The sequence below is a fragment of the Drosophila kikkawai genome, chromosome 2L (assembly GCF_030179895.1).
Source record: "Drosophila kikkawai strain 14028-0561.14 chromosome 2L, DkikHiC1v2, whole genome shotgun sequence".
In the NCBI taxonomy this organism is placed as follows: Eukaryota; Metazoa; Arthropoda; class Insecta; order Diptera; family Drosophilidae; genus Drosophila; species Drosophila kikkawai.
Genome location: NC_091728.1, coordinates 26,139,260 through 26,162,941, shown reverse-complemented (window position 1 = coordinate 26,162,941; position 23,682 = coordinate 26,139,260). Strand labels below are relative to the sequence as shown.

The 23,682-nt window shown below is 40.7% G+C and overlaps 1 protein-coding gene across 1 annotated transcript; it reads right to left on the bottom strand.

Moving 5' to 3' along the window:
* Window positions 1–5,209: 5,209 nt before the first annotated feature.
* On the bottom strand, window positions 5,210–17,747 carry LOC138928410 (uncharacterized). The gene is made up of 4 exons (XM_070285481.1): window positions 17,474–17,747; window positions 12,694–12,838; window positions 8,170–9,759; window positions 5,210–8,102 (listed from the first exon to the last, which is right to left on the bottom strand). Exons 1-4 carry the CDS (start codon window positions 17,745–17,747, stop codon window positions 5,210–5,212), a joined length of 4,902 nt encoding a protein of 1,633 aa, XP_070141582.1.
* Window positions 17,748–23,682: the final 5,935 nt, after the last annotated feature.

Here is a 23,682-nt window from a genome sequence, read left to right as displayed (position 1 = left end):
TAGACGTAAGATATGGTCGGGGTCCCGACTGTGGGTTACCGCTTACCAATATACCTTACTTAACCGTGCTCCTTGCTGCTGGCTTCCCCTTAGCTCCTGTTAGAGGACTTGGCCTATCGCTGGCCGAAAACTGAATGCCTCCCAAGGGCTGGAGCTCGCCTTATATAGCGCTCCGGTGCGGCCCAGTGTGACCGACGCGCCCGGAGAAATTTGCCATTAAGAGTGTGGCCAGATTCACATTTGGGCCAGTGTGACCCTTTGCGCCTGATCATGGCGCGCGCGCGCATTCAATTCAAATCTATTCCATATTCCATATTCATTGTTTTCTATTGCCTATTCTATTCTCATCCTTATTTTATATCTTACGTATATATCACAAGCAATGTGCACCTTATCAGCCTCAATGGCATATTTTAGATCCCAGTGCAACCAGACACCAGCACACAGTGGTTGGGCTTGTATGGAGCCGCGGCCAAAAATACTTCTAGTTGATGTATCGTTATGAAATTTTCACCAAAAATCTAGAAAAATGTTTTAAGTATATCCACAAAAAAATATAGCACGTCTATATCATATAGCTGCCATAGGAACAATCTGTTAAAAATCAACATTTAGTATGGAAAACTTCTTTGTTTTTCAAAATATCTTAACCAATTGCACAGATTATATGTTCGGTACAGGTTTACACATTCTTACAAAATTTGGTTAAAATCGGATCTCTACATCATATAGCTCCCATACAAAATTTTAATAAAATTTTTTTTTTCAAGACCTAAAATTAATTTTTGATCTCTTAATGAGAATGTTGGTGAAATATGAGTGCCCAAAAGTAAGAATAAATTATTAATTTATATATTGTGTATTTTAGTCTAGCAACAAATGCACACAGCTTAAGGGGGGGGGGGGGGGGGGGGGGGGGTATGGTTAATTTGGTGCAAAACTGCACACTTTTCAAAAAAATATTTTGGCGAAACGGCTAAAGCTTAATGAATTAAATACCATAAATTAACAAAACATTTGTTCAATTTTTTTTTAATTTTTGTATTAAAAAATATTTACAGGCCTACGAGATATTGCGAATCTCCTGAGTCCCCAAAAAAAGAAAAGTTGATTTTCGGTGTACATCCTAATTGTCCAAAAAAACATCCGATATCAAAAAAATTTATTGCGTTCGTTAAAAAATAAGTGCCCCGTGGTACTCAGGTGATGCTTTTATTTTCAAAAATATTTCCCGACTTTGTATCGAAATTGGAAGTCAAAGGCCGGGTTGTTGAATAAAAAATTAAGTTAATTTGTTAAAAAAAATATAATAAAATAAAAAATTAAAAAAAGCTCTACATGAGTACCTGAACAATTAAATTAAAAAGTTATGTTCAAAATATCAAACCGATTGGTTAAGTAGTTTTTGAGTTATCAAGTAGATCGATTTTCAACTTTGTGACACTCATACATCGAACACCAAACGACCTCCGTTAAACTACCCATAACTTCGTCAATTTTCTAATAATCGATGCGAAACTTTCACACAATATTCTTAAGATATTCAACCTTTATTTAACAATAAAAAAAGTACGAAAAAAAATATTAAAATCCTTACCCTAACCTGTGATAGTATTTTTAAGATTATAGGCACATAGGCAAATTTCGGCAAAATTTTGTTTCACATTTGTCACATTAAAAGCCAAAAAATATTAATTTGGACACGTAATAAACGATCGGACCTCTTTAAAGTTTGGTTTGGTTGTGAAACATTCGCGATGCGCGTAGCTACGCTTTGCAAATGAACACGTGTTCAAATCTTCAATTCAATTTTTAGAAAGTCCTGTTAGATTTCCAAAAAAAATCTGGTATGCTACAAAGAAGTTTGGATATTTATGAGACAATTTTTTTACTTTTCGTACATTTTTATTGTAATAATTTTTTTTTATTTTTGGCCTATGGGCGCAACCACTGCTGCAGCATCACCAACTCGTCCATTCGTACCAACGTCAGCATAAATGAACTTGTAGTTTGCATCCACAATGGCCATTAAAATAATGGAGTGATGCTTTATATTTTAAATAGGTTGATCCAGCTGATTTAAGGGCTCGTATTTTGCAGTGTTTTCCGTCAACAGCACCTATGCAGTTTGGAAAGCCCCATTGTTCGTAAGTCTTTAGCAATTTGTTTTTATGCATCGGCTGTGGACGGAAAAGATAGGTGCTTCTCGTGCAGTACATTATAAAGAGCGGGGATTGTCTCCTTTAAAATGTTTGAGATAGTGGACTGTTGAATGCGGATCGAAAACTGCAGCGAGGAGGATCTCTCCCATAGCCAAATAGCGCAAGGTGACTTGAAGCCTTTCCACAGGTCCAATGCACTTTCGCATTTGAGTGTCTTGCTTTGAAATCAAAGGCTTCACCATCTCCAAAAGAGTTTCAAACTAGTGTGGGCTCATCCGTAGTACGTGCTTATGCATCCTAGTGTCCTCGTCTAACAGCTCCGGCAGTAATTTATGTGAAAAGTCTAAAATGTATTTTAAACCTTATTTTGTATATAGTTGTATTTAATTTTATTATAAAACGTACCCTCTAGCATGATAGAATTATACAAGCTAGTCTCGTCAGGTCCCAAATGTTCGAGTTTAAGGGCTTATTTTGACAGCTCGTGTTTATTCATTGAGATGAACTCAATGGCTTGAGTAGAATGTGTGTACACATTTTATTCCTGTCAATCTGAGTTAATAAAAAAATAAAATAAAATGTCTTACTGAAATTTTTGTGGCACAAACGTTAAAGCAAACTTGACAAGAACACCTAAATGTGAATTTCGGCGAAAGACGTGGGAGCAAATTCTTAAATGCAGGCTTGAAGGAAATACTAGAATTTGTGATACGCATTTTAATTCTTCACAATGGAAGATACCTAGTGAAGAAAGTCCTGCTAAAAGAAGGCGACTGATCCGTGATGCTGTTCCGGAGAAGCCTGAACCAGTGGAAAGATTAGGCTACGCCAACGCAAGCTCGCAGACAGAGTAAGTTTCCCGTGATCTTAGTAAATACATAATACAAGCAAAATATTTGTATTGAAGGAATAAAGCAATACCATCGTCAATACTTATGGACAACGAGAGCCTAAGAAACCAGATTCGTATATTGAAAAATGAAATGAAATGAATCATTACGCCAGCAGGTTAATAACTACAAGGAATTGGAGGTGTCTTTGCATAAAAAAAAAATTGCCCTGGAGACGGTTGCCGATGAGCACCCGAAATCATGATAGAAAAACCAAAATAAAATTGACGAGCTGCCTCAACAACAACTTTAAAGAGACTGAACAATTTAAGCCCCAATGTACAATCGTATAAACATAGTGTGTAGTCTATTTACACCAGGCTGCGTTATTGCGTTATTGCGTATATGCAAATTATTTATTGGAAATGTACGCCCAACGCTTGCCTAATGCGTTTAGCACTTTCGGTTGCATTTCCTATAAAAGTTTCTTGATCAGGTTGTCCCTCTCTTATTGCACACTTTTGCTCTGGATATGGCAAGGGACCTCGCTATAGTGGGGTACTCCGCAGAGGATCCCAAGGTGTTCAGGGCAATCCCTGAATTTTGAAGCTCCTCGAAGGTTGATGGAGACATCCCAGCCAATTCCATGAACTTTATCTTTATGTTGCTTTATTGCTGATATTATCAAGCTTTCGTCGTTGTTCATTTTCGTAATTTTTTTTGTTTCAAATAATTTCAAACAAGCTGTCAAAAACTAACGCAATAACGCAATTTTTGTAGTATAAACTAGGGTCTTGCGTTATTGCGTTAATTTCGATTTCGATAGGTAACTCAGGTCGGTGTAAATATACTATAACATACTACTACTACTATGTACATACTATTGTCATTTCACTCAAACGTTGAGACTATACCCGTCTCACGCACACTTTGATGAGCCGAACTAGGGCTTATTTTTTCCGACGAGACTACCTTGTATAATTCTACTATGCCCTCTAGGACTCGCCGCATAAGCCATGCAGCCGAGAACTTTTTTTTTGTTTGTTATTTGTGTTTTGCAGCATATTACATCCATTTTAACAATTGATTTCAAAAATAATAATTTATTTGTAAATAATTGCAAATAAAAACCAAAACAAAACATTCTAATTGTTAGACCATACTGTCAATGAGCTGGCTAGTACATTTTTCAATTGCAATTTTCTTCATTAAACCCGTATTTTTGTTATCGAGTATCTAGTATATTTTATGTAGAATGAAGTAGCTAATGCATTATTTTAATGCATAAGAGCGCCATATAGTCTTGCTCGCACTTGTGTAAAACGCTATAGCGCTGTCAAAGTCTCTAATTAATGCGCCAGTGTCATGTCCGTATGGATGGTGTGGGCGGCGCTTTTACATTTGGGGGCAATAAAGCATGATGAGTTGGCGAGCATTGCCTAATTTGTGCGGTAGTGGATGCGGCCATTTTTACATTGTGCATGAAGGTCGATATAGCTTCTTGTAGGTCATCCGGACTATTTATCTGCGTGTTTAGATTGATTCTTCCTTCCAAAGTATTTTGCAAATCCTCAATCGATAAACCATACGGAAGTAAGGGCTGACGTTTAGGTTGATGCTCCGAGGACAGATCAGCTGCTGCTAGCAATAGCCTCTTGTATGTGCCTTCCTCGTGGGCACGTGCTTATATTACCCCACCATTGGAGCTTTGCATTAAAATCTCCTCCTGCAATAAACTTGGCGCCTAGGTTAGCCAGTGCTTGTTCAAAATCAGTCTTGCTCAAAGGCTGGTTGGGAGGTAAGTATCAGAGAACGGCAAGAGTGCCTCTTTTGACAACTCTATTCACACTCGTCAAAATTTTGGTGCCGGTGCTTCTTACCACCGGCAAATATAGTAAACGAGTCGCACATACATAAACTTGCAAAAGAATAACGAGTGGAATGTCTACCGAGCACCCGATTACGTTTTCATCGATGGTTTTTATGCATTTTATACCCGGTACTTTTCGTTGCTCGGTGCTGGTGGCACTCACACACATAACTAAACGAGCGAGTAGTTGAAGCACACATTTTTTTTTTTTTTTTTTTTTTTTTAAAGATGAACAGGAAGTATTTTTACAAAAAATTTGGATAGTGGAAGTTTTGAAGAAGGAGTCCACTCCCGCGGGACTGCCGCGAAGCTATACTTCGCGGGGTGGCTGGCGGTCAGGTTGCCGCTCATCTAAGGCCCTCAGTGCGTCGGGTCTGCTCCCGGCGCCTTAGCTCCCTCATGACGGTTGCTGCCATGTCCGTAACCGCATCCCAGTTGGATGGGGTCTCCAGCATACACCCAATTATGGTCTCGGGTGTAAGGCGACGGTTGGTTGTTGCCTCTGCTGCCTCTCTTTCCGCGCGGAAAAGCGGACACTCGAAGAAGGCGTGTTCTGCATCCGCAACGGATGCACCGCCGCAATAGTCGCAGGATGGGTCGGCCTCGTGCTTAAATCTGTGAAGATAGGCCTTGAAGCATCCGTGGCCCGTGATCAGCTGCGTTGTGTAGAAGTCTACTTGCCCGTGACGTCTGTGTATCCACTGATCCAGATCGGGGATGAGCCGATGTGTCCAGCGTCCAGTGCTCGCGTTATCCCACCTCGCCTGCCACCTTGCGACAGTGGTGCTCCTCTGGGTTCTGCTGCCCGAGTTACCGGTCCTGCGTTCCGCTGCCAGCAGGTCGATAGGGATCGATCCGGCTACCACCAGCGCAGCTTCTTCAGAGACCGTGCAGAAGCAGCTGGAGATGCGCAGCGCGCAGCGTCGATACACCGTCCTGCATTGGCGGCTGTAGCTCGCAACCAGCATGGCCTCCGACCATATCGGTGCGGCGTAGAGTAGAGTTGACGTCACGACTGTTGATATCAGCCGTCTACTGTGCTGCCTAGGACCGCGCGTGTTGGCCATCATCCTCGAGATGGCGGCAGTGGCCTTGGACGCCTTGGCCGCTGCGTACTCCAAGTGACACTTGTAGTTGAGCCTGTGGTCGATCAGGACCCCAAGGTATTTAACCGTCGGGCTTGACTCGATGGTGGTCGAGCCGACCCGGAAGTTCACCTTCTCGACAATCTTTCGGCTACTGATAAGTACGGCCTCCGTTTTCTGCTCGGCAAGGGAGAGACCGTTGTCTGCTAGCCACGACATCAGAATGTCTATCGCATGGCTACATTTAGTAGAGACGTCTGATAGGTGTTTCTCCACCGTGACAAGCGCGATATCGTCTGCAAAGCCAATTACAGAGCAACCTTCGGGTAGTGGCAGCCTCAGTATGTCGTCATACATGACGTTCCACAGAAGTGGCCCGAGGACTGAGCCTTGGGGTACGCCTCCTGTCACGTGATGTATCTGTTTTCCGGCGTCGGAGCTGTATAGCAGGACGCGGTCCTTGAAGTAATCGGCAATCAGCTGGATAATGTAGCCAGATATGCCGCCACGCTGGAGTGCTTGGAGGATTAGACTCCAATTTGCAGAGTTGAACGCGTTTTTGACGTCCAAGGTGCATACGAGGCAGTACTTCTTGGAGCCTCCTTGCCATCTTTCGCCTTCAATGGCCTTTTCCGCAAGCTGTGTTACCTCGCGGATCGCATCAATGGTGCTTCGCTTCTTGCGGAAACCGTGCTGATGGGTTGATAGGGCACCGCGCTCCTCGATTTCCCTCTCTAGTTTGTTGCCTATGATGCGCTCGAATATTTTGCCAATCGTATTCAGCATGCATAGGGGCCGAAATGAGGACGGGTCGTCGTTCAGCTTGCCAGGCTTCGGGATGAGCACGAGTCTCTGCTGCTTCCAAGCTCTTGGGAAGGTTTTCTCAGCAATGCATGTGTTATACAGCTGCACAAATAGCTTCGGGTAAGCCTTCACTATGGCATGCAGAGCTGCATTGGGAATGCCATCTGGTCCGGGGGCCTTAGATGCTTGGCAGCTTGTCAGCGCGCTAAGGACTTCCTCTTCGCAGGTGGGGATCGGTTCGCCCGCAGCCACGCTGGGTAGTCTTAGTGGCGGCTGTGGCGGGAACAGCGTGTCAACTATTGTTCCCAGATGCTGCTGGGAGGTTGGAGTCGGCTGCCTGGTTAGCTTACCCGTAACCATTTTGTAGGCTGAGCCAAACGGTTCTTTGTCAGCCGCATCGCAAAGCTCCTGGAAACACTTGTGCTTGCTGGTCCTGATCGCCACCTTGAGGGCCTTTTTCATTTCCCTGTACCGTGACTCGTACAGCTCCTGCGTGGTGCGTCCTCGGCTTCTTTGGCATTTCCGCCTTGCAGCGAGACATTTGCTTCTGGCTGAAGCTATTTCCTGGTTCCACCAGGGGACTGGTCGCCTTCCGCCTCCCTTGGTGGATTTCTCCATTGCCGCGTCGCAGGCTGCCTTGATCCTGGCGGATATGACATCCGCGCAGGTGTTTGCCTCGCCTGTAATGGTGTTGGCATCCATGCAGCTTAGGAGCACCTCGGAGTTTAGGGTGTGTACCCTGTAGGCAGTTTCCCGGCTGGTTTGGTGAAGCTGATTTTGTCTCGTTTGGAAGACGATTGCCGCGTGATCGCTATAGGTGAGCAGGTGGGTGACTTCCCAGTAGCTGTTCCTGGTGAGCTCTGGACTGGCGAAGGTCAGGTCAATGTATGACTCACGACCTGACTTGCTAAATGTGCATCTTCTTCCATCATTTAGTAGGCAGACATCCAGGGTGGAAAAGGCGTCAAGGATGATAGTTCCGCGCTGGGTCGTTCTCGTACTCCCCCAGGCTGTGGACCATGCATTAAAGTCTCCAGCGATTATCACCGGTGATCGTCCGCGAGCATCTTGGGCGATCTCTTGCACTATCTCCCTGAACTCGTCTGTGTGCAAGCTCGGGGCTAGGTAGCAACTGTATATGGTTGTCCCTTGAAACTTAGCCCTGGCATAGCCAGGCCTCGTCGCCCTCTGCGCTAGGTGGCACGGGGGCTGCCCGCAGCTCCAAATGGCTGCGCCGCCATTGGTGCTTTGTTGCCAGACTCCTTCTGGTTTTGGCCGGTAGGGCTCGCTCAGTATAGCGACGTCGATGTTCTGCTCGCTGACCGTCTGGGTCAGTAGATCTTGGGCTGATCTACAGTGGTTAAGGTTGAGTTGAAGAACCCTAACCATTGATATTGTTTTTGGCCGCCTTCACGTACTCGGGGCAGATCCTGCTCAGGGTCGCGTGCTCTGCGTCTCTCGCAGTCTTGCCACCTCGCGTGCATAGAATGCATCTGGGCTTGCCCTGGCACGTATAGTGCTTGTGGCCGGTGCCTCCACATTTAAAACATGCTTCCTGTGTGGCTTTGGCCGTAGCTTCAGAAGCGCGGCATCTTGCCGAGGTGTGACCGAAGCCCATGCATTTATAGCAGCGCCTCGGCTCCAATTTCTCCCGGATGCGGCATACTACCCATCCAATTCGGATCTTGCCCTTCTCGAGCAGTCTCCGCGCGTGCTCGGGTCTCAGGCTTACCGTCGCAATTTGCGTTCCTCCAAACGCTTTCCGCATTCTGGGCGCAGTGTCGCTTGGGATGTCGCAGTCCTCTCCCGCAAATAGTGCCATTGTGACCTCCTCCCCGCTGGTCAAGTCATCAAGATCACGGATCTCCACCTGGACCGTCTCCTGCATGACGGTCACCTCCGCCTTGCCGGAGATGGCCGTTTTGAGGGCCGCTTGCAGCTGCTGTGTGGATGGGTCGAGGGACTTCTGCATCCGTACAAGGAGTCCGCCATTGGCAGTCCTTCGCAGGCCTTGCACGTCTTCCTTGAGTCCTTGGAGTGAGGGCTCCGTCTTAACAATCCTCAGCATGTCTGCATAGGATCCTTCACTGCACTTAATCAGGATGGCATCGGAGCGCTGCTTCCTGGGCTTCATGGTGCGAGGGGCCTGCTCCTCTTTTTGGGCTCTGCTCTCCGCCATTGCGTGGGGTGCTTTGGGCTTTGGCTTGTGCTTGACCTGCTGCCATGCCGTAGTTACACGGCTGCTCGCGGGTGTAGCACTAGGGGCCGTGCCAGACAGCGTGGGGGTGGTCTGCTGGCTTGCGCAAGCCGTGGAGCCCTTGGTGTGGCCGCCGGCCAATGACGCGCTGATGTCAAGCTGCAGCTTCTTCATAGCGATCATCGCGTCGATCGTCCCCTGCGTAACGTGGCGGACCACCTTCTTGTTGTTGCCTTTCGTGTCGGTGAACTTGGTCACCATTTCGTCCAGCATTGCGCCCAGTCTCTCCACTAGAACGGCCGTGTTTGCTTCGACCCTTTGCTTCTTGTTGGCCCCCGTTTGCTTTCCATCTGGACTCGCTGCATCCCGGCATCTCTTGGGAGTGGCCACCTCTTCCTCCTCTTCGTCGAAGGTGAATATCGGCGCATGCATTTTCGGCGGCGCTGACATCGGGTGCGTCTCGTTGCTGCCCGCGGGTGGCGAGTGGTGCACCTTTTGCTTCGACCTTTGGAAGCTTAGCAGGAGCTCCTCCTCGGCTCTCGCTATCGCTAGGGCCTGGGTCTCATCGTCCCGGCCTGTTGGCTTAGCCTTGCTCATCGCACCTGCTCCTTTTTTGGGATCCCTCGGTGCACAGGGATTTCCCCGAGCGGATGCTTGATGGGAGTTATACCGCTCCTTCTCGGTCCCCAGAGCCCCTTTTGAGGCCGCCGCAGCGGAGGGGTTGGATGATGGCCAGATCCGCGGCCTTCTGCCTTTTTTTCCCAAATGGGGCCAGGTGCGGAAACTGGGACCGTGTAGATTGGCCTTCCAGCTGCTCGTGCAAGTTGCGGGTTAAATTAAAAGGCCAGCACTTGGCTTAACTTTTAATTTAAATTTTCGAATTTGCGCGGGCTGATCTCGTTTTCCAACACTACTTGAGGTAGGGCTGGAAGCTTGGCCGCGAGCGCTTTCCAACACTAAATGTGTCGTGCTGTTAAGCGCGGCTGTAGAAGCTCCTGCGTTGGCGTTGCGCAACACTACGATCAGCTGCGATCAGCTGTGTGTGTGTGGCAAAAGAAAACGCGGGGAAAAAAGGCTCGTGGAAAGTGGAAACCGCGAAAGAGTAGTGAAAGTGGAAGGCGTTTTGCTGGGAAGAGAGGTGAGAGATTCCCCCTCCCCTTACCTCCAGGTTCCTGCGCCGATCTGGATGCCGGGACTTTTGGGCGTCTGGAGCCCAGTGGAAGCCGAAATCCAGGCACGATCCGGGTACGTAGCTATGACCCTAGGAGTCTCGCACTACACTTGCACACTTTTTCCAGGATGTCTGGCACTTTTTAACAGTCTTTAAAGGATAGACTAGCGGAGCGCGTAGAAAACACAACTTGTACGTATCACTCTCGATATGTATGTACATAACATAAGTAAACGAGCGTGTGGGTAAAGCACACAAAAAATACTCGGGTGTTTTGAAGTCACCCTAGTAGTTTTTGTGTGCTTTACCCACTCGTTCGTTAAGCATTCGGTACTTTTACTTTTGGGTCAACGACGATAATCACACTCTTCTCGCTCTTGTCAACGCACGTGAAAATCGTCTTTAGCGTCACCAAACCAATGTTAGGTGACGCTAGAGACAAAAAAATTGCAAGATGACTGAAACTGCACAAACATTAAAAAACAACATACATAGATTCGGGAAATTTGAAAAAGAAAATGTAAGGCAGCATTTTTTTTGTATCCACCTGCAGCCCTCATGGAACAGGATGACCTAATTGAAATAAAATTATTCTGTGCTGATCAGATTGAAACATTCAATAGCTCTGTACTAAAAATACAGATAGTTTTCCGCCCAATGCAGAAAGCTCAAATAGCCCAAACAACTTACTCACAACTCAATTTCAATCACCCGTTTCAAGAACTTTAATTGCCACGAAGTTAATTGCACTGGAAGAAATAGACAGATGTTGCAAGGAAAGGGTACCAATAACCGAACAGTTTGGAGCTATCGACTGGTGGAAAGCTAACGAGTTCAATTACCCTCGGTTGTCGAAGCTTGCCTTTACACTCCATGCTATACCTGGAAGCAGTGCCGCCGCTGAAAGGGTTTTTTCGTTGGCAGGCATATTATTACTGAAAAACGAAATAGACTGTCTCCCAAATCTGTTGACAGTATAATATTTTTGCACTCGTTTTAAAAAAAATATGAATATTTCCGAACTTTAAGAACAGAACAAATGAAAAGGAAGAAGAAATGAAACAAAAAAAATTATGAAATTATATGAACTAAAATATCAAATTGAAACTGAAAGGGAATGTAGACTAAACTATGTACCATATGTGTTATTATTTTTGGTTAATTAAAATAACAAGAAATCAGGAAATGTATACTGTATTTTTATACCCTTGCAGGGTATTATAATTTCAGTCAGAAGTTTGCAACGCAGTGAAGGAGACTTTTCCGACCCTATAAAGTATATATATTCTTGATCAGCATCAACAGCCGAGTCGATCTAGCCATGTCCGTCTGTCCGTCTGTCCGTCTGTCCACCTGTCCGTTTCTACGCAAACTAGTCCCTGAGTTTTAAAGCTATCTGAATGAAACTTTGCACATAGTCTTCTATATACTCTCACTGCTATATATGTCGGAACGGGCCGGATCGGACGACTATATCATATAGCTGCCATACAAATGATCGATAAATTTTTAGAAAAAAAATTATAACTTGGATGTTTTTAAACATTTTTGCACCATTTTTTAGATATGGCCATTTTATATTATTTCTGAATTTTGGTAAAAATTTCACGAAAATCGGACGACTATATCTTATAGCTGCCATAGGAACGATCGGGAAATTATTAGGAAAAAAATTATAACTTCGTTGTTTTTCAACGTATTTTCATCTACTCTGAGATATAAGCTTATTTTATTATTTTAGAATTTTGGTATAAATTTTATAAAAATCGGACAACTATATCATATAGCTGCCATAGAAACGATCGGTAGATGTAGAGAAAATGTAAGGCTGGGAATGTAAAACTGTAACTGTCAAACTGTAAACATAATAAGTATAGGTAAAATGTAATGAAACTCTGTTTTGTGAGTGTTTTCATCATTTAAATCTATAATATAAACATCAAAACCAATCTGCAAGGGTATACAAACTTCGGCGTGCCGAAGTTAGCTTCCTTTCTTGTTAATTTTGTTTTTACCAGGTTGCAAAAGGAATCACAAAAATGAACTAGAGCATCTAGTCACCGGTTGTTGTTTTTGGCTCGAGTATTGTGTTCTCGTTGTTACTCACTTCTCTTGTGAGCATTACTCGCTCAACTTCAACAAACACATCGAATCAAAATAAGACTCGCACAAATATACGAGAATTATTGTCGAGTGTTTACTCGCACCCTATTCTCGTTGCCGAAAAAGAACTCGGGTGTCAAAAATACTCGGTGTTTATCCGGTGGTTTGCTGCCGCTCTCTGGTAAGTATAAGGAGTAAATACCAATGCATCCACGATTGGTCTGCACACTTGCAGAAGCAGCTTGAATGGACAGGCTTGCGATGGGTGCCTGTTGAGTATGGACGATACTTTTCCGTATAATAATAGCTTAGCCACATTTTGCGGTGTCGCTAGGGTTATTGGCAATGTATGGTTCGTAGCCAGGCAGGTTAACTTTTACCACACAGCTCAATAAGTTCCCGGCTTAAGAAGGAAAAACACTTTTTTTTTCTAAAAATTTAGTTTTATTCATCAATGTAGTTTCCTCCTACGGCTGCACACTTAGCCAGCGGTTCTCCAACCTTTCGATACCATTTTTGTAGAAGGCTGAACTTTTGCCCTCAGAATAGGCCTCAGTATCGGCAATCACCTCCTCATTTGTGCGATATCTCTTGCCTTGGAGGTGCTTTTTATACCCTTGCAGGGTATTATAATTTCAGTCAGTTTGCAGCGCAGTGAAGGAGACCTTTTCGACCCTATAAAGTATATATATTCTTGATCAGGATCAACAGCCGAGTCGATCTAGCCATGTCCGTCTGTCCGCCCTTCCGTCTGTCCGTCCGTCCGTCCGTCTGTCCGTTTCTACGCAAACTAGTCCCTCAGTTTTAAAGTTATCTGAATGAAACTTTGCATATAGTCTTCTATATACTCTCACTGCTATATATGTCGGAATGGGCTGGATCGGACGACTATATCATATAGCTGCCATACAAAACTTGGATCAATTTTTAGAAAAAACATTATAACTTGGCTGTTTTTCAATATTATTCCATCATTTTTGAGATATAACCATTTTATATTATTCCAGAATTTTGGTAAACATTTTATGAAAATCGGACGACTATATCTTATAGCTGCCATAGGAACGATAGGGAAAATAATAGAAAAAAATTATATCTTCGTTGTTTTTCAACTAGAGAAAATGTAAAGCCGTGAATGTATAACTGTAACTGTCAAACTGTAAACATAATAAGTAAAGGTAAAACTCTTTTTTTTTGTGTGTTTTCAGCATTCTAATTCATAATATAAATATCAAAACTTATCTGCATGGGTATACAAACTTCGGCGTGCTTCCTTAGCTTCCTTTCTTGTTTTTTTTTTTGCATACTGATATAACGAGCACGGCTGTTGCACTAAAAAATATAGACAACTCATCTGCAATTATTTCCTTTTCTCCATACCACAGAAATATGTCTTTGGCAGAATATGGTAAGTTCCTTAAAACTCAAACCGATTCATATAGTCATTATTAATAAATTATTTTACAGTCGAATTACAAGACGATGCAACCAGCGACGCACAATATGCAGTTTTGGAGAGTGTATCTAGCGGTGAGTATTAATATGAAATGATTCTCTATAATTTCTATGAATTATTAAATATTATTAATATATATATATTTCCTTGAATATATTTAATAAACTCGATTTTAAAAGAATACTCATTAATTTCTTAATTAATTTATTAATAATTAATTGAAAATTGATGGATGCAATGCCTTAAAAACATATTTAAAAAATTAGTTTACAAATTTATTTAACTTTAACTTTGAAAGTATTTGTTCTGTGCACGAGAAAAAAACTGAAAACGTAGAAAACCTACCCTCAAACAGTTTTTTAGCCTGTCATCAATCATTTTCCAATATAAAATCCTTTAAAAAACATATGCGGAACAAAAATTTGCATAGCAATAGCCATAGCCCTGTTAGATATCCTGTACCAACATTGTCCACAAATAGCCCAATTTTCCAAAGCCAATCATCGGAATCTCAGATCTCTTCTCTCGAAATAGAAACAAGTTTAAGTAGGTCAGATATTGACCTCAACTGCGAACAGAACAGTACAAATTTGCTGAATAACAGCGAAAAAATCACATTATCCATTTGTTCAAAACTAAGTATTCCTCGTCAGGACGTATTCAAATTGCAAAAGGAAATTCAGAAACATATTACAACACCTCTAGTAAGAGAACTACGAACAGTTCGTTCCAATTTAGGAGATAATGAACATTTTAATATTGACCACATCTTAAATTTTTTTAAAAATCCGTTTTAAACTGCGAGCAATGAATACAAATTATTAAAAATTCTAAGAGGAAAAAATATGTATCAAGACCCTCTTATAATTACAATAGATGACAGAGTAAGTTCGCAAAGATTTAAAAACAAAATGACTTTAAGGTCTAAAAAAAGAAAAGGTGAAATTTTTCCATTAAAATTTAATTTAAAACAGTTTTTTGAAATACCAAATATACTTGACTGCTTTTTAGAAAGGCTTAAGTTCTTAAACAAACAGACTAACTTGTTATGCTTATATACAGGCCTACTCCGGTAATCGTAAAATTTTTTCGATTTCGTTTTGGGCGAAAACGAACCGTTTTCGTTTTTAGCTGGCAAATTTCTGCTATCGGAATGTTTCGTTTTCTCACTGCTCAAGCAGGTAACTTGTGTTTTTGGTAATATGCAAACAACGTAAAGTACTGCCTTTTATATTTACAATTGCCCTTTTTCTAAGCAAGAAAAAGGCAAAAAATGCTAGAGTTAAGTAAATCTAGGCATCTAAGATGCTGCCGCGCTTTTCACAGTTTTAATTCCGGTGGTCTCAGATAATTATTTGGTTAATTTGGACCATTTAAGTTATTACATTTAATAGCATTAATTATAAACAACCATTTTGGTTCTCCTTTAAAGTTATTAATGTATTCATTTATATTTTATAAGTATTTATAATTGGCTGCTTCGTTCCACCAACGATATGGCAACCTCGGCGATAACTTTTTGCGGTGAACTTATCAACCTATCGCCAAAACGAGAAAACTGGTTGAACACGGCAAAAATTTTGTTGTCAAATCTGAGGTGGGGTCAGAAATAATTTTTTTTTTTAAATAACTCCGTGTCAGAATGATCTTGTGGTGTGGAATAAACATCAATAAATCACTTTTTCCTTTTGTAAATAAGATCTGATTTCATATAAAAAAAGCCATGTACTTTTCATTCCGGCCAAAAAAAATCTTGCCGTTTTCGATTACCGGAGCAGGCCTGATTATTCCAGAATTTTGGTAAAAATTTTATGCAAATCGGACGACTATATCTTATAGCTGCCATAGGAACGATCAGGAAATTAATAGGAAAAAAAATTTAATTTCTGTGCTTTTCAACGTATTTTTATCTACTCTGAGATATGAGCTTTTTTTATTATTTAAGAATTTTGGTATAAATTTCATAAAAATCTCGGACTATGTCATATACATAGCTGCCATAGAAGCGATCGGCAGATGTAGAGAAAATGTAAAGCTGGGAATGCCAAACTGTAAACATAATAAGTATAGGTAAAATGTAATGAAATAATATCTGCAAGGGTATACAAACTTCGGCACGCCGAAGTTAGCTTCCTTTCTTGTTTCCGAGTAAAATTAGCAAATTTTACCAAAACGAGCGGAAAACAAAAGGAAACCACCGAATCACAAAGAAAGATCATTATGTATTTGCACAATCAAGGCAATTATATGTTCAGATTGGGGAGATTATGGATAAAGCCATTTTACCATCCGGAGCATTGTTCATGCCCATATGATACACTAATGCAGTTTTCATTAATTAGCTACTTCATTAGAACCTTGAAAGAGACCACTATATGTGTAATTTTGTGTAATTTGGCTTGAATTTTGCTTGGATTATTTTGGTAATACGACTACGGTCACACCGACCGTAAAATGTAAACAAAAAAACGGCCACCATTCGCGGCGTATTACTATGAATTTCTGAATTCCTCGTCGAAGTATTCTTGCATAAATAAATGCAGAATCGTTTAAATTTATGTTTTTAACCTATGGTGCCTAAAATTTTTTTAATTATTACCAAAAAAAAATTTTTATTAATTTTACACCGCAAAAACCTTGCCACCGCAAAACATATTATTTTTGCTAATTTTCTGATATTTTTCAGTTCAAAAAACCAGCGAAATTATATAAAAATAAAATTCTCATTGTGAGACCATACTGTCAATGAGCTGACTAATACATTTTTCAATTACAATTTGCTTCATTAAACCCGTATTTTGTCATCGAGTATCTAGTATTTCTATGTAGATATATCGATTATCGCGCCAATGAAGTAGCTAATGCATTAGAGCGCCATATAGTCATCTTGCTCGCACTTGTGTAAAACTCTATAGCGCTGTCTTTAATGAAGTCTCTAATTAATGCGGCAATGTCATGCCCGTATCTGCGCTTTAAGGGAGCCTCATCGTTGATGAGGGCGACCTAAGGCTTTGACCGAACGTGAACGCGCCAACATAATCCGAAAGCTGAAGGTGAAATCTCTTCCACGCAGATCCCAGCAGAAGTAAACAAATTTTTTCGGCAAGGATATTCACCCTATTACGGTTCGGAGGACACTACATGAAGCAAACTACAAGTGCCGCGTTGCTAGACGAAAACCACTAATTTCCAAAGTCAATCAACGGAAGGGTTTAGCATATACTAAAGATTCTTTAAGCAAGCCAATTGATTTTTGGAACAACGTGATCTTTTCTGATGAAAGTAAGTTCAACAATTTTTCAATCGGATGGCCGCCGGTATCGGAGAACTCCCATTTATAGAGGGCATAATGGACAAAAACTATTATTTAGATATTTTAAAGAGAAATCTAAAAAAAAAAGGGACGAAAACTTAAATTTATATTTCAACATGACAACGACCCAAAACATACGGCTCATGATGTGCGCATGTGGCTGGCATATCATGATCCAGATCAGAACCCCATGTAACATTTGTGGGAAGAATTGGACAGGCGCGTAAAAAAACGCTCCATTTCGACTAAGGCCGAGCTGAAAGTGGGGCTTGTAGAGGTTTTTTTTTTTTTTTTATATAAGTTCAAATTTAATTATACGTTAATCAACCAAATCAATGATTATAAAACGTAGGGACTAACACTAACAACAAACCTAACATGGAAACATAACAGTAAACGGTAAACAATTTATAATTTACAAAGGCATTTCAGTTATTGGTGTAGGACTCGGGTTCTTTGCCTCCCTCTTAACCAAAGGTCACCTGGATGTCGTCTCTTCAGTCTTCGTCTGGACATGGGGATGGCCAATGATGCCGCTAGGTGGTTGGTGTGGGCCAGAAGCCGTTCATTGTACCGACTTGAGTGCCTGTTGATCTGCTCCCTCACTGGTAGCATTTTGAGGTCGTTAGCGATGTCTGCATTCCTAGCAAACCAGGGTGCATTTGTGATTGTGCGCAGCGCCCGGTTTTGGACCCTTTGCACTTTCATAACGTTAGAGTCGGACGCAGTACCCCATATCTGGATGCAATAGGTCATAGCAGGAACAACTATTGCTTTGTATAGCAGCACTTTGTTACTGAGGCTCAGCTTGCTGGTGGACTTTAGCATCCAGTTTAGCTTTCTGAGTTTTCCACGGCATGCTGCTGCTATTTTGGTGGTGTGTTGCCTCCACGTGAGCCGCTTATCCAAGATCAATCCCAGGTATTGGGCCTGAGGAGATTGAGGGGGGCTTGTAGAGGAGTGTCACAAAATTGGCCCGGAAACCACCCAAGGCGTTTGGAAGCTGTAATACAACATAAAGGCTTAGCCACTAAATATTAATTTTTTGTTTAAAATCGTTATTTTTCATTATACTTAAGATTTTTTGTTAACTGTTCCAATAATTTTGTTTCGGCAAATAAGGCTGTTTTATTACTTTTTTAATTTTATTTAATTAATGGGAAGAGAGACAATAATGAAATAAATCGAATTCTGTTGCAAATTGATTAATGAATATAAATAAAATTAGTATTTAAATATCGCCATATTTAATGGAAAAAAACGGTGCCAAATCTTGACATGCCATCTGTGCCAAAAATTAAGTTCCTCACTGTTTACTGATCTTAAAATAGCTGCATTCAATGCGGAACACTGTGGTATTCATTCAGTAGATCATTTGTGTGAGGTGATTATTGATTTAGACAAAACCTCTCAAGTTTTGAAAAATGTCAAACTGCACCGCACAATATGCACAGCTATTTTCAATTTCTTTTTAATTTGATATATAAATTCATTGAAATTTTTACGGCGTTAATTGTTCCATATATGTTTACATATAGGACTTATCATGAATGTTTTGTCGCCATGCCTTTTGCAACAACTTATACTTAAAATTTTGGATGAAACAACTAAAGTCATGTGTCTCATGGTGAGCTACTTTAGCCAGGACCTAAATCTAATCTTTTTACCGTCTATTCTAACTACATAGCAAATGGAACCGCCGAGCATATGACAAAGTGTCTTATACATCAACTTAAAGCTGGTAACGTAATGTTGAATAACTTAAGAAAAAACAATGGCTGGAATAAATAAAACACTTTCTTCTCGGTTAAAGGAGGACATGAAACACTTACCTTTCGCATTCATTGCACCTTTGTGCTGAACATGCGTGTGATATTCTACCGAAATATTTAGACATCACGGTCAAGGAGTTACACAAATGGTTTTCAAACAGCACGAACAGAATCGTCGAGTTTCAACGCTTGCACAAAATTGTTGCTGGCTGTGATAAAAAAAAATTGCAAAACTCTTCGAAAATAGTTGGCTTGTAAGTCGAATACAATTCAAACAACTTTAGATAAGTGGGACTCTAAAACTTCACTTTAAATTGTCACGTACTTTCAAAAGAGGGTATTCTGGATATAAAAATGTCTGGATGTCATACATACAGGCAGATCTTAACAATTTCCATACATAGTGCCGAGCGAACTTATTATACTGTCTTCCCACACAGCGCATTTGTGAGGAACGTTTGGGATTTTTCACAAATGTGAAACTCGTGTTCCCACACAACATTAAAGCGCATTTAGCATCCGAACAGCTGATCGATCAGCTGTGGCTCATGAAAACGTAAACAAAGGCTGTCGAATTGGCAGTTGCAAATTTGAAATGGAGCATTTACCAACTATTTTGGCTGTTGTACAACAGCAAAAGGCACAGATTGCGTCAGAATTTATCCGCAATAAATTTAAATGAATTAAATGACAAGGAATTTTAGTTTTTCTAATGATTTTTCTCTAACAAAGAGCAAATTCCCCGAAGAGTGTCTATAGGTGGTATAGGCATCCAAAATCTTTAAAATAAGGTAGAGGTAGGCGGTTTATATTAAATAGTAACAATTGGGGACATATTGGAGCAAGAATATACAGAAAAAACGCCAACATCTATTTTGGGCATGCTTGTAGCTTTCGCGCCACGTTTTAAATTCCATATCTCATTTGTTCCTCGCCAATTTGTTTACATTTTCGTGGTGAATGGTCAAATTAAGAAGTAGAATCAGAGTTGCACCGAAAAACTATCGCCTAACTATCGCCAAACAAACCGTGGTTAGATTTTAATGTTGAACTAACGCCGGTCCATTTGGGAAAATTCGGAACGGCAAAACCTTATGGAGCATTTGTTCAACGGATGCTAAATGCGCTTTAATGACATCTTCCAGTTAGTGAGCAGATTTGTGGAATCCCTAAGGTCTTCCAATCTTGAGAAGTTTGTGGAGGCCCTGAGGTCTTCCAAAAAATAGAGAAGTGTGTAGAGGCCCTAAGGTCTTCTAAGATAGAGAAGTTTGTAGAGGCCCTAAGGTCTTCTAAGATTGAGAAGTTTGGGAAGGCCCTAAGGTCTTCCAAGTTTAAGAAGTTTGGGGAGGCCCTAAGGTCTTCCAAGTTCGAGAAGTTTGTAGAGGCTCTAAGGTCTTCTAGGACTGAGAAGTTTTGTAGAGGCCCTAAGGTGTTCTAAGATTGAGACGTACAGAGAGGCCCTAAGGTCTTCCACAAGTTATAGACGTAAGATATGGTCGGGGTGCGACTATGAGTTACCACTTTACCAGTATACCTTACTTAACCGTGCTCCTTAGGTGACTCCTTGCTGCTGGCTTACCCTTGGCTCCTGTTAGAGGACTTGGCCGATCGCTGGCCGAAAACTAAATGCCTCCCAAGGGATGGAGCTCGCCTTATATAGCGCTCCGGTGCGGCCGAGTGTGACCGACGCGCCCGGAGAAATTTGCCATTAAGAGTGTGGCCCTTTGCGCTTGATCATGGCGCGCGCGCGCATTCTATTCAAATCTATTCCATATTCATAGTTTTCTATTGTATAATCTATTATCATCCTTATTTTATATCTTACGTATATATTTGTGCGCGTCTGCGCGTCACAACATTTTAGTATTTACTTGTATCTCCATTATTAGTGCTTCATTCTATTCTTCATTCATTTTTTTTTCGCTTAATATTTATTGGTTTTATACACTTTGCTGCTTTAAGCTTAATATCTACTATTCAATCATTGGTTCAATAACATCACTCTGAATATGTGGTGTTGTACAGCGTCACGACTGCACACAAATGGTCCTAGAAAAATTTGATATTTCCGAAAACTTGTGGGACTCGAGCAAAAAGGAGTAGTTTCTCATTAATCTGCACCCTTTGGATAATAGATTTTTAATTACAACTTTTTGCAACGCTTTGCCATGTGAAAGTATTGATACACAACTACACTTGTTAAGCTTGTTTTAAAAATACACATAAACATAACACGTTACAATTGGACAAAAACACATAACAACGGACACACATTAGTAAGCTTTAGTTTTACATACCTGGACAATCGTTTTCCATATTAATTCATTTCACTCTGTGGAAACTTTCCCAAAGTCGCAAAATTTTTTCCGCCAATTTCATACAAAACAGGTGGTACATAATCAGATGACTTTAACAGCGGGCAAGCAGAACAGTAATGCTCTATATGTTAATGTTAAATATTTTTTTATCTGTCTAGGGTGTTTAAAAATTAAAAAAAAACGGGAAAAAACCATAGTGAGACAGTTTTATCTGCGTTTTCCACAAAAATCCTTTATCTGGTGCAAGAAAGAAACCAATATACATATATGTACATTTGGTTGGTTTCGATCCTTATTAAGCATGAATCTGGCACTTCGTAGTTGTATCGTGGCACTTATTCTCCCGGCGTAGTCCATATCTGTAAATATGAAATTTAATGTTTTAATTATATTATGATAAAAAAAAATAGTTAATACTGTCTTCCCACTCAGTGCATTTGTGTGGATCAGTTGGGAATTTTCACAACTGTGAATCTCGTGCTCCCACAGAGCTTGCATCTGCATCCGAGTACAGCTGATCAATCAGCTGTGCGTCTTCTTAAAAGTGAAGAATGCACTATTTTTTTTTTTTTTTGCATAAAGTCAAATTTTTTTTTGTTAATACAAAAAATTTTTTTTTTTTATTTTTAATTTTTAAACACCCTAGACAGACAAAAAAATATTTAACATTAACATGTGGAGCAATACTGTTTTGCTTTTGCGCTGTTAAAATCAGCTAAATATGTACTGTTTTGTATGAAATTGGGGGCAAAAATTTTGCGACTTTGATTGTTTGTTTTGGCGAAAGCTTACACAACAGTGAAATGAAAAAATATAGAAAATGATTGTCCAGGTTTTATATACCTTTACCAATGTTTGTGTCGTCAATATTTGTTGTTGACCAATTGTAGCGTGTTTTTTTTTATGTGTATTTTAAGAACGATCTTTAAAAGTGTAGTTGTGTTTCGTGGATCAGTACTTTTGCATGGCAAAGCGTTGCAAAAAGTTATAAACGGGAAACTATTAAGTGTGTATATAAGTGTGCAGAGTAATGAGTAACTAATCCTTTTTGTCCGAATCCACACGTTTTCGATAAAATCAAATTTTTCTAGTACAATATCAGTATCGTTTTTTCGTTTTTTTTTTTTTTTTTTTTGCTATAAACTCCAATTTTAGACCTATTGTATTAAAATTTCGTTTGAATACTTTTTTTAAGCTCCCAAGAAGACCTACCAAGTTTCAAATGATTTGGGACACTATTTCATATAGCTGCCATATAACAGATCTGGCCGAACTTGGTAGGTCGTTTTGGGAGCTTAAAAAATTTATTCACACCAAATTTCAATTCAATACGTTTAAAATTAGAGTTTATGCCAAAAAAAAAAAACGAAAAAAAAACCATAGTGCAATGATGGCTGAAGCGGCCGATGTGGGAATAAAGTGAATAGCTTATCAACTATTTAGGATGTTTAACAAAAGCGAAACCACAGATTTTATACGCACAAAATTTAAATGAATTAGATGACGAGAAATTTTAATTTCTCTCATTATTTTTCTCTACCCAAGGGCAAATGCCCCGAACAGAGGGTGGTATAGGCTCCCAAAAGTTATACAATAAAGTATAAGTAGGCGTTTTATATTAAATAGTAGCAAGATGGGGCAAGAATATACAGGAAAAAATCAACGACTTATTTCGGGATGATTGCAACTTTTCAAATGTTTCTCACTATCTTTGTTTACATTTTCGTAGTGAATGGTCAAATTTTCACCCAAGTACATGGAAGAATGCTATCATCACGATGATACCCAAGCCTGGAAAGCAACCCACAGAAGTTGATGCATACAGGCCAATTAGTCTCTTTTACTGCATTGGGCAAAATGATGGAAAATGTTATACTGGATCGGATCCTTGGACAAGAGAGAGTAAGCAGAGCTATTCCAAAGTGGCAGTTTGGATTTCGTAAAAGTCATGACACCTGAACAGCTACATCGCGAAGTCAACTTCGCTTTAGAAGCCATGGAAAACAAAATGTACACAGTCGCTGTATTCATGGACATTCAACAAGCATTTGATAGGGTATGGCACGAAAAAGCTGCCCAGGCATCTCCATGCTTGGCTCTGTACCTCGTCACTAGGCCTACTACAAGTACCTTGGTGTGATTTTGGATAGAGGACTTACTTTCCAGAGACACACGATGATCAAGCAGGCTGTGATTTCAAAGGCAGCAAGCATGTCCTGGCCATGATACAATCACACAATCATACAATCACTATGATTGTATCATGGTCCTGGCTATTATCACCAAGAAATAACCACTGTCCAACAAAGTAAGAATCTATAAATCTATTCTCAGCCCAATCTGAAAATATGCATTACAAGTCTACGGCATAGCGTGTAAGTCAAACCTTAACAAAATTCTAAAAGCGCAAAGTAAGATTGTCAGATCAATTTGTAACGCCCCCTGGTTCATGAGAACTAGAGATATAGAAAGAGACGCCTTGGTTCTCATCCTAACTCCCTAGCGATATAGAATTAATGTATAATCATGTATACTTAAATTTTGTTATTTCCCTGAAATTTACAACTTGCTCAAGCTGCCACATATGTAGGTAGCAGTATA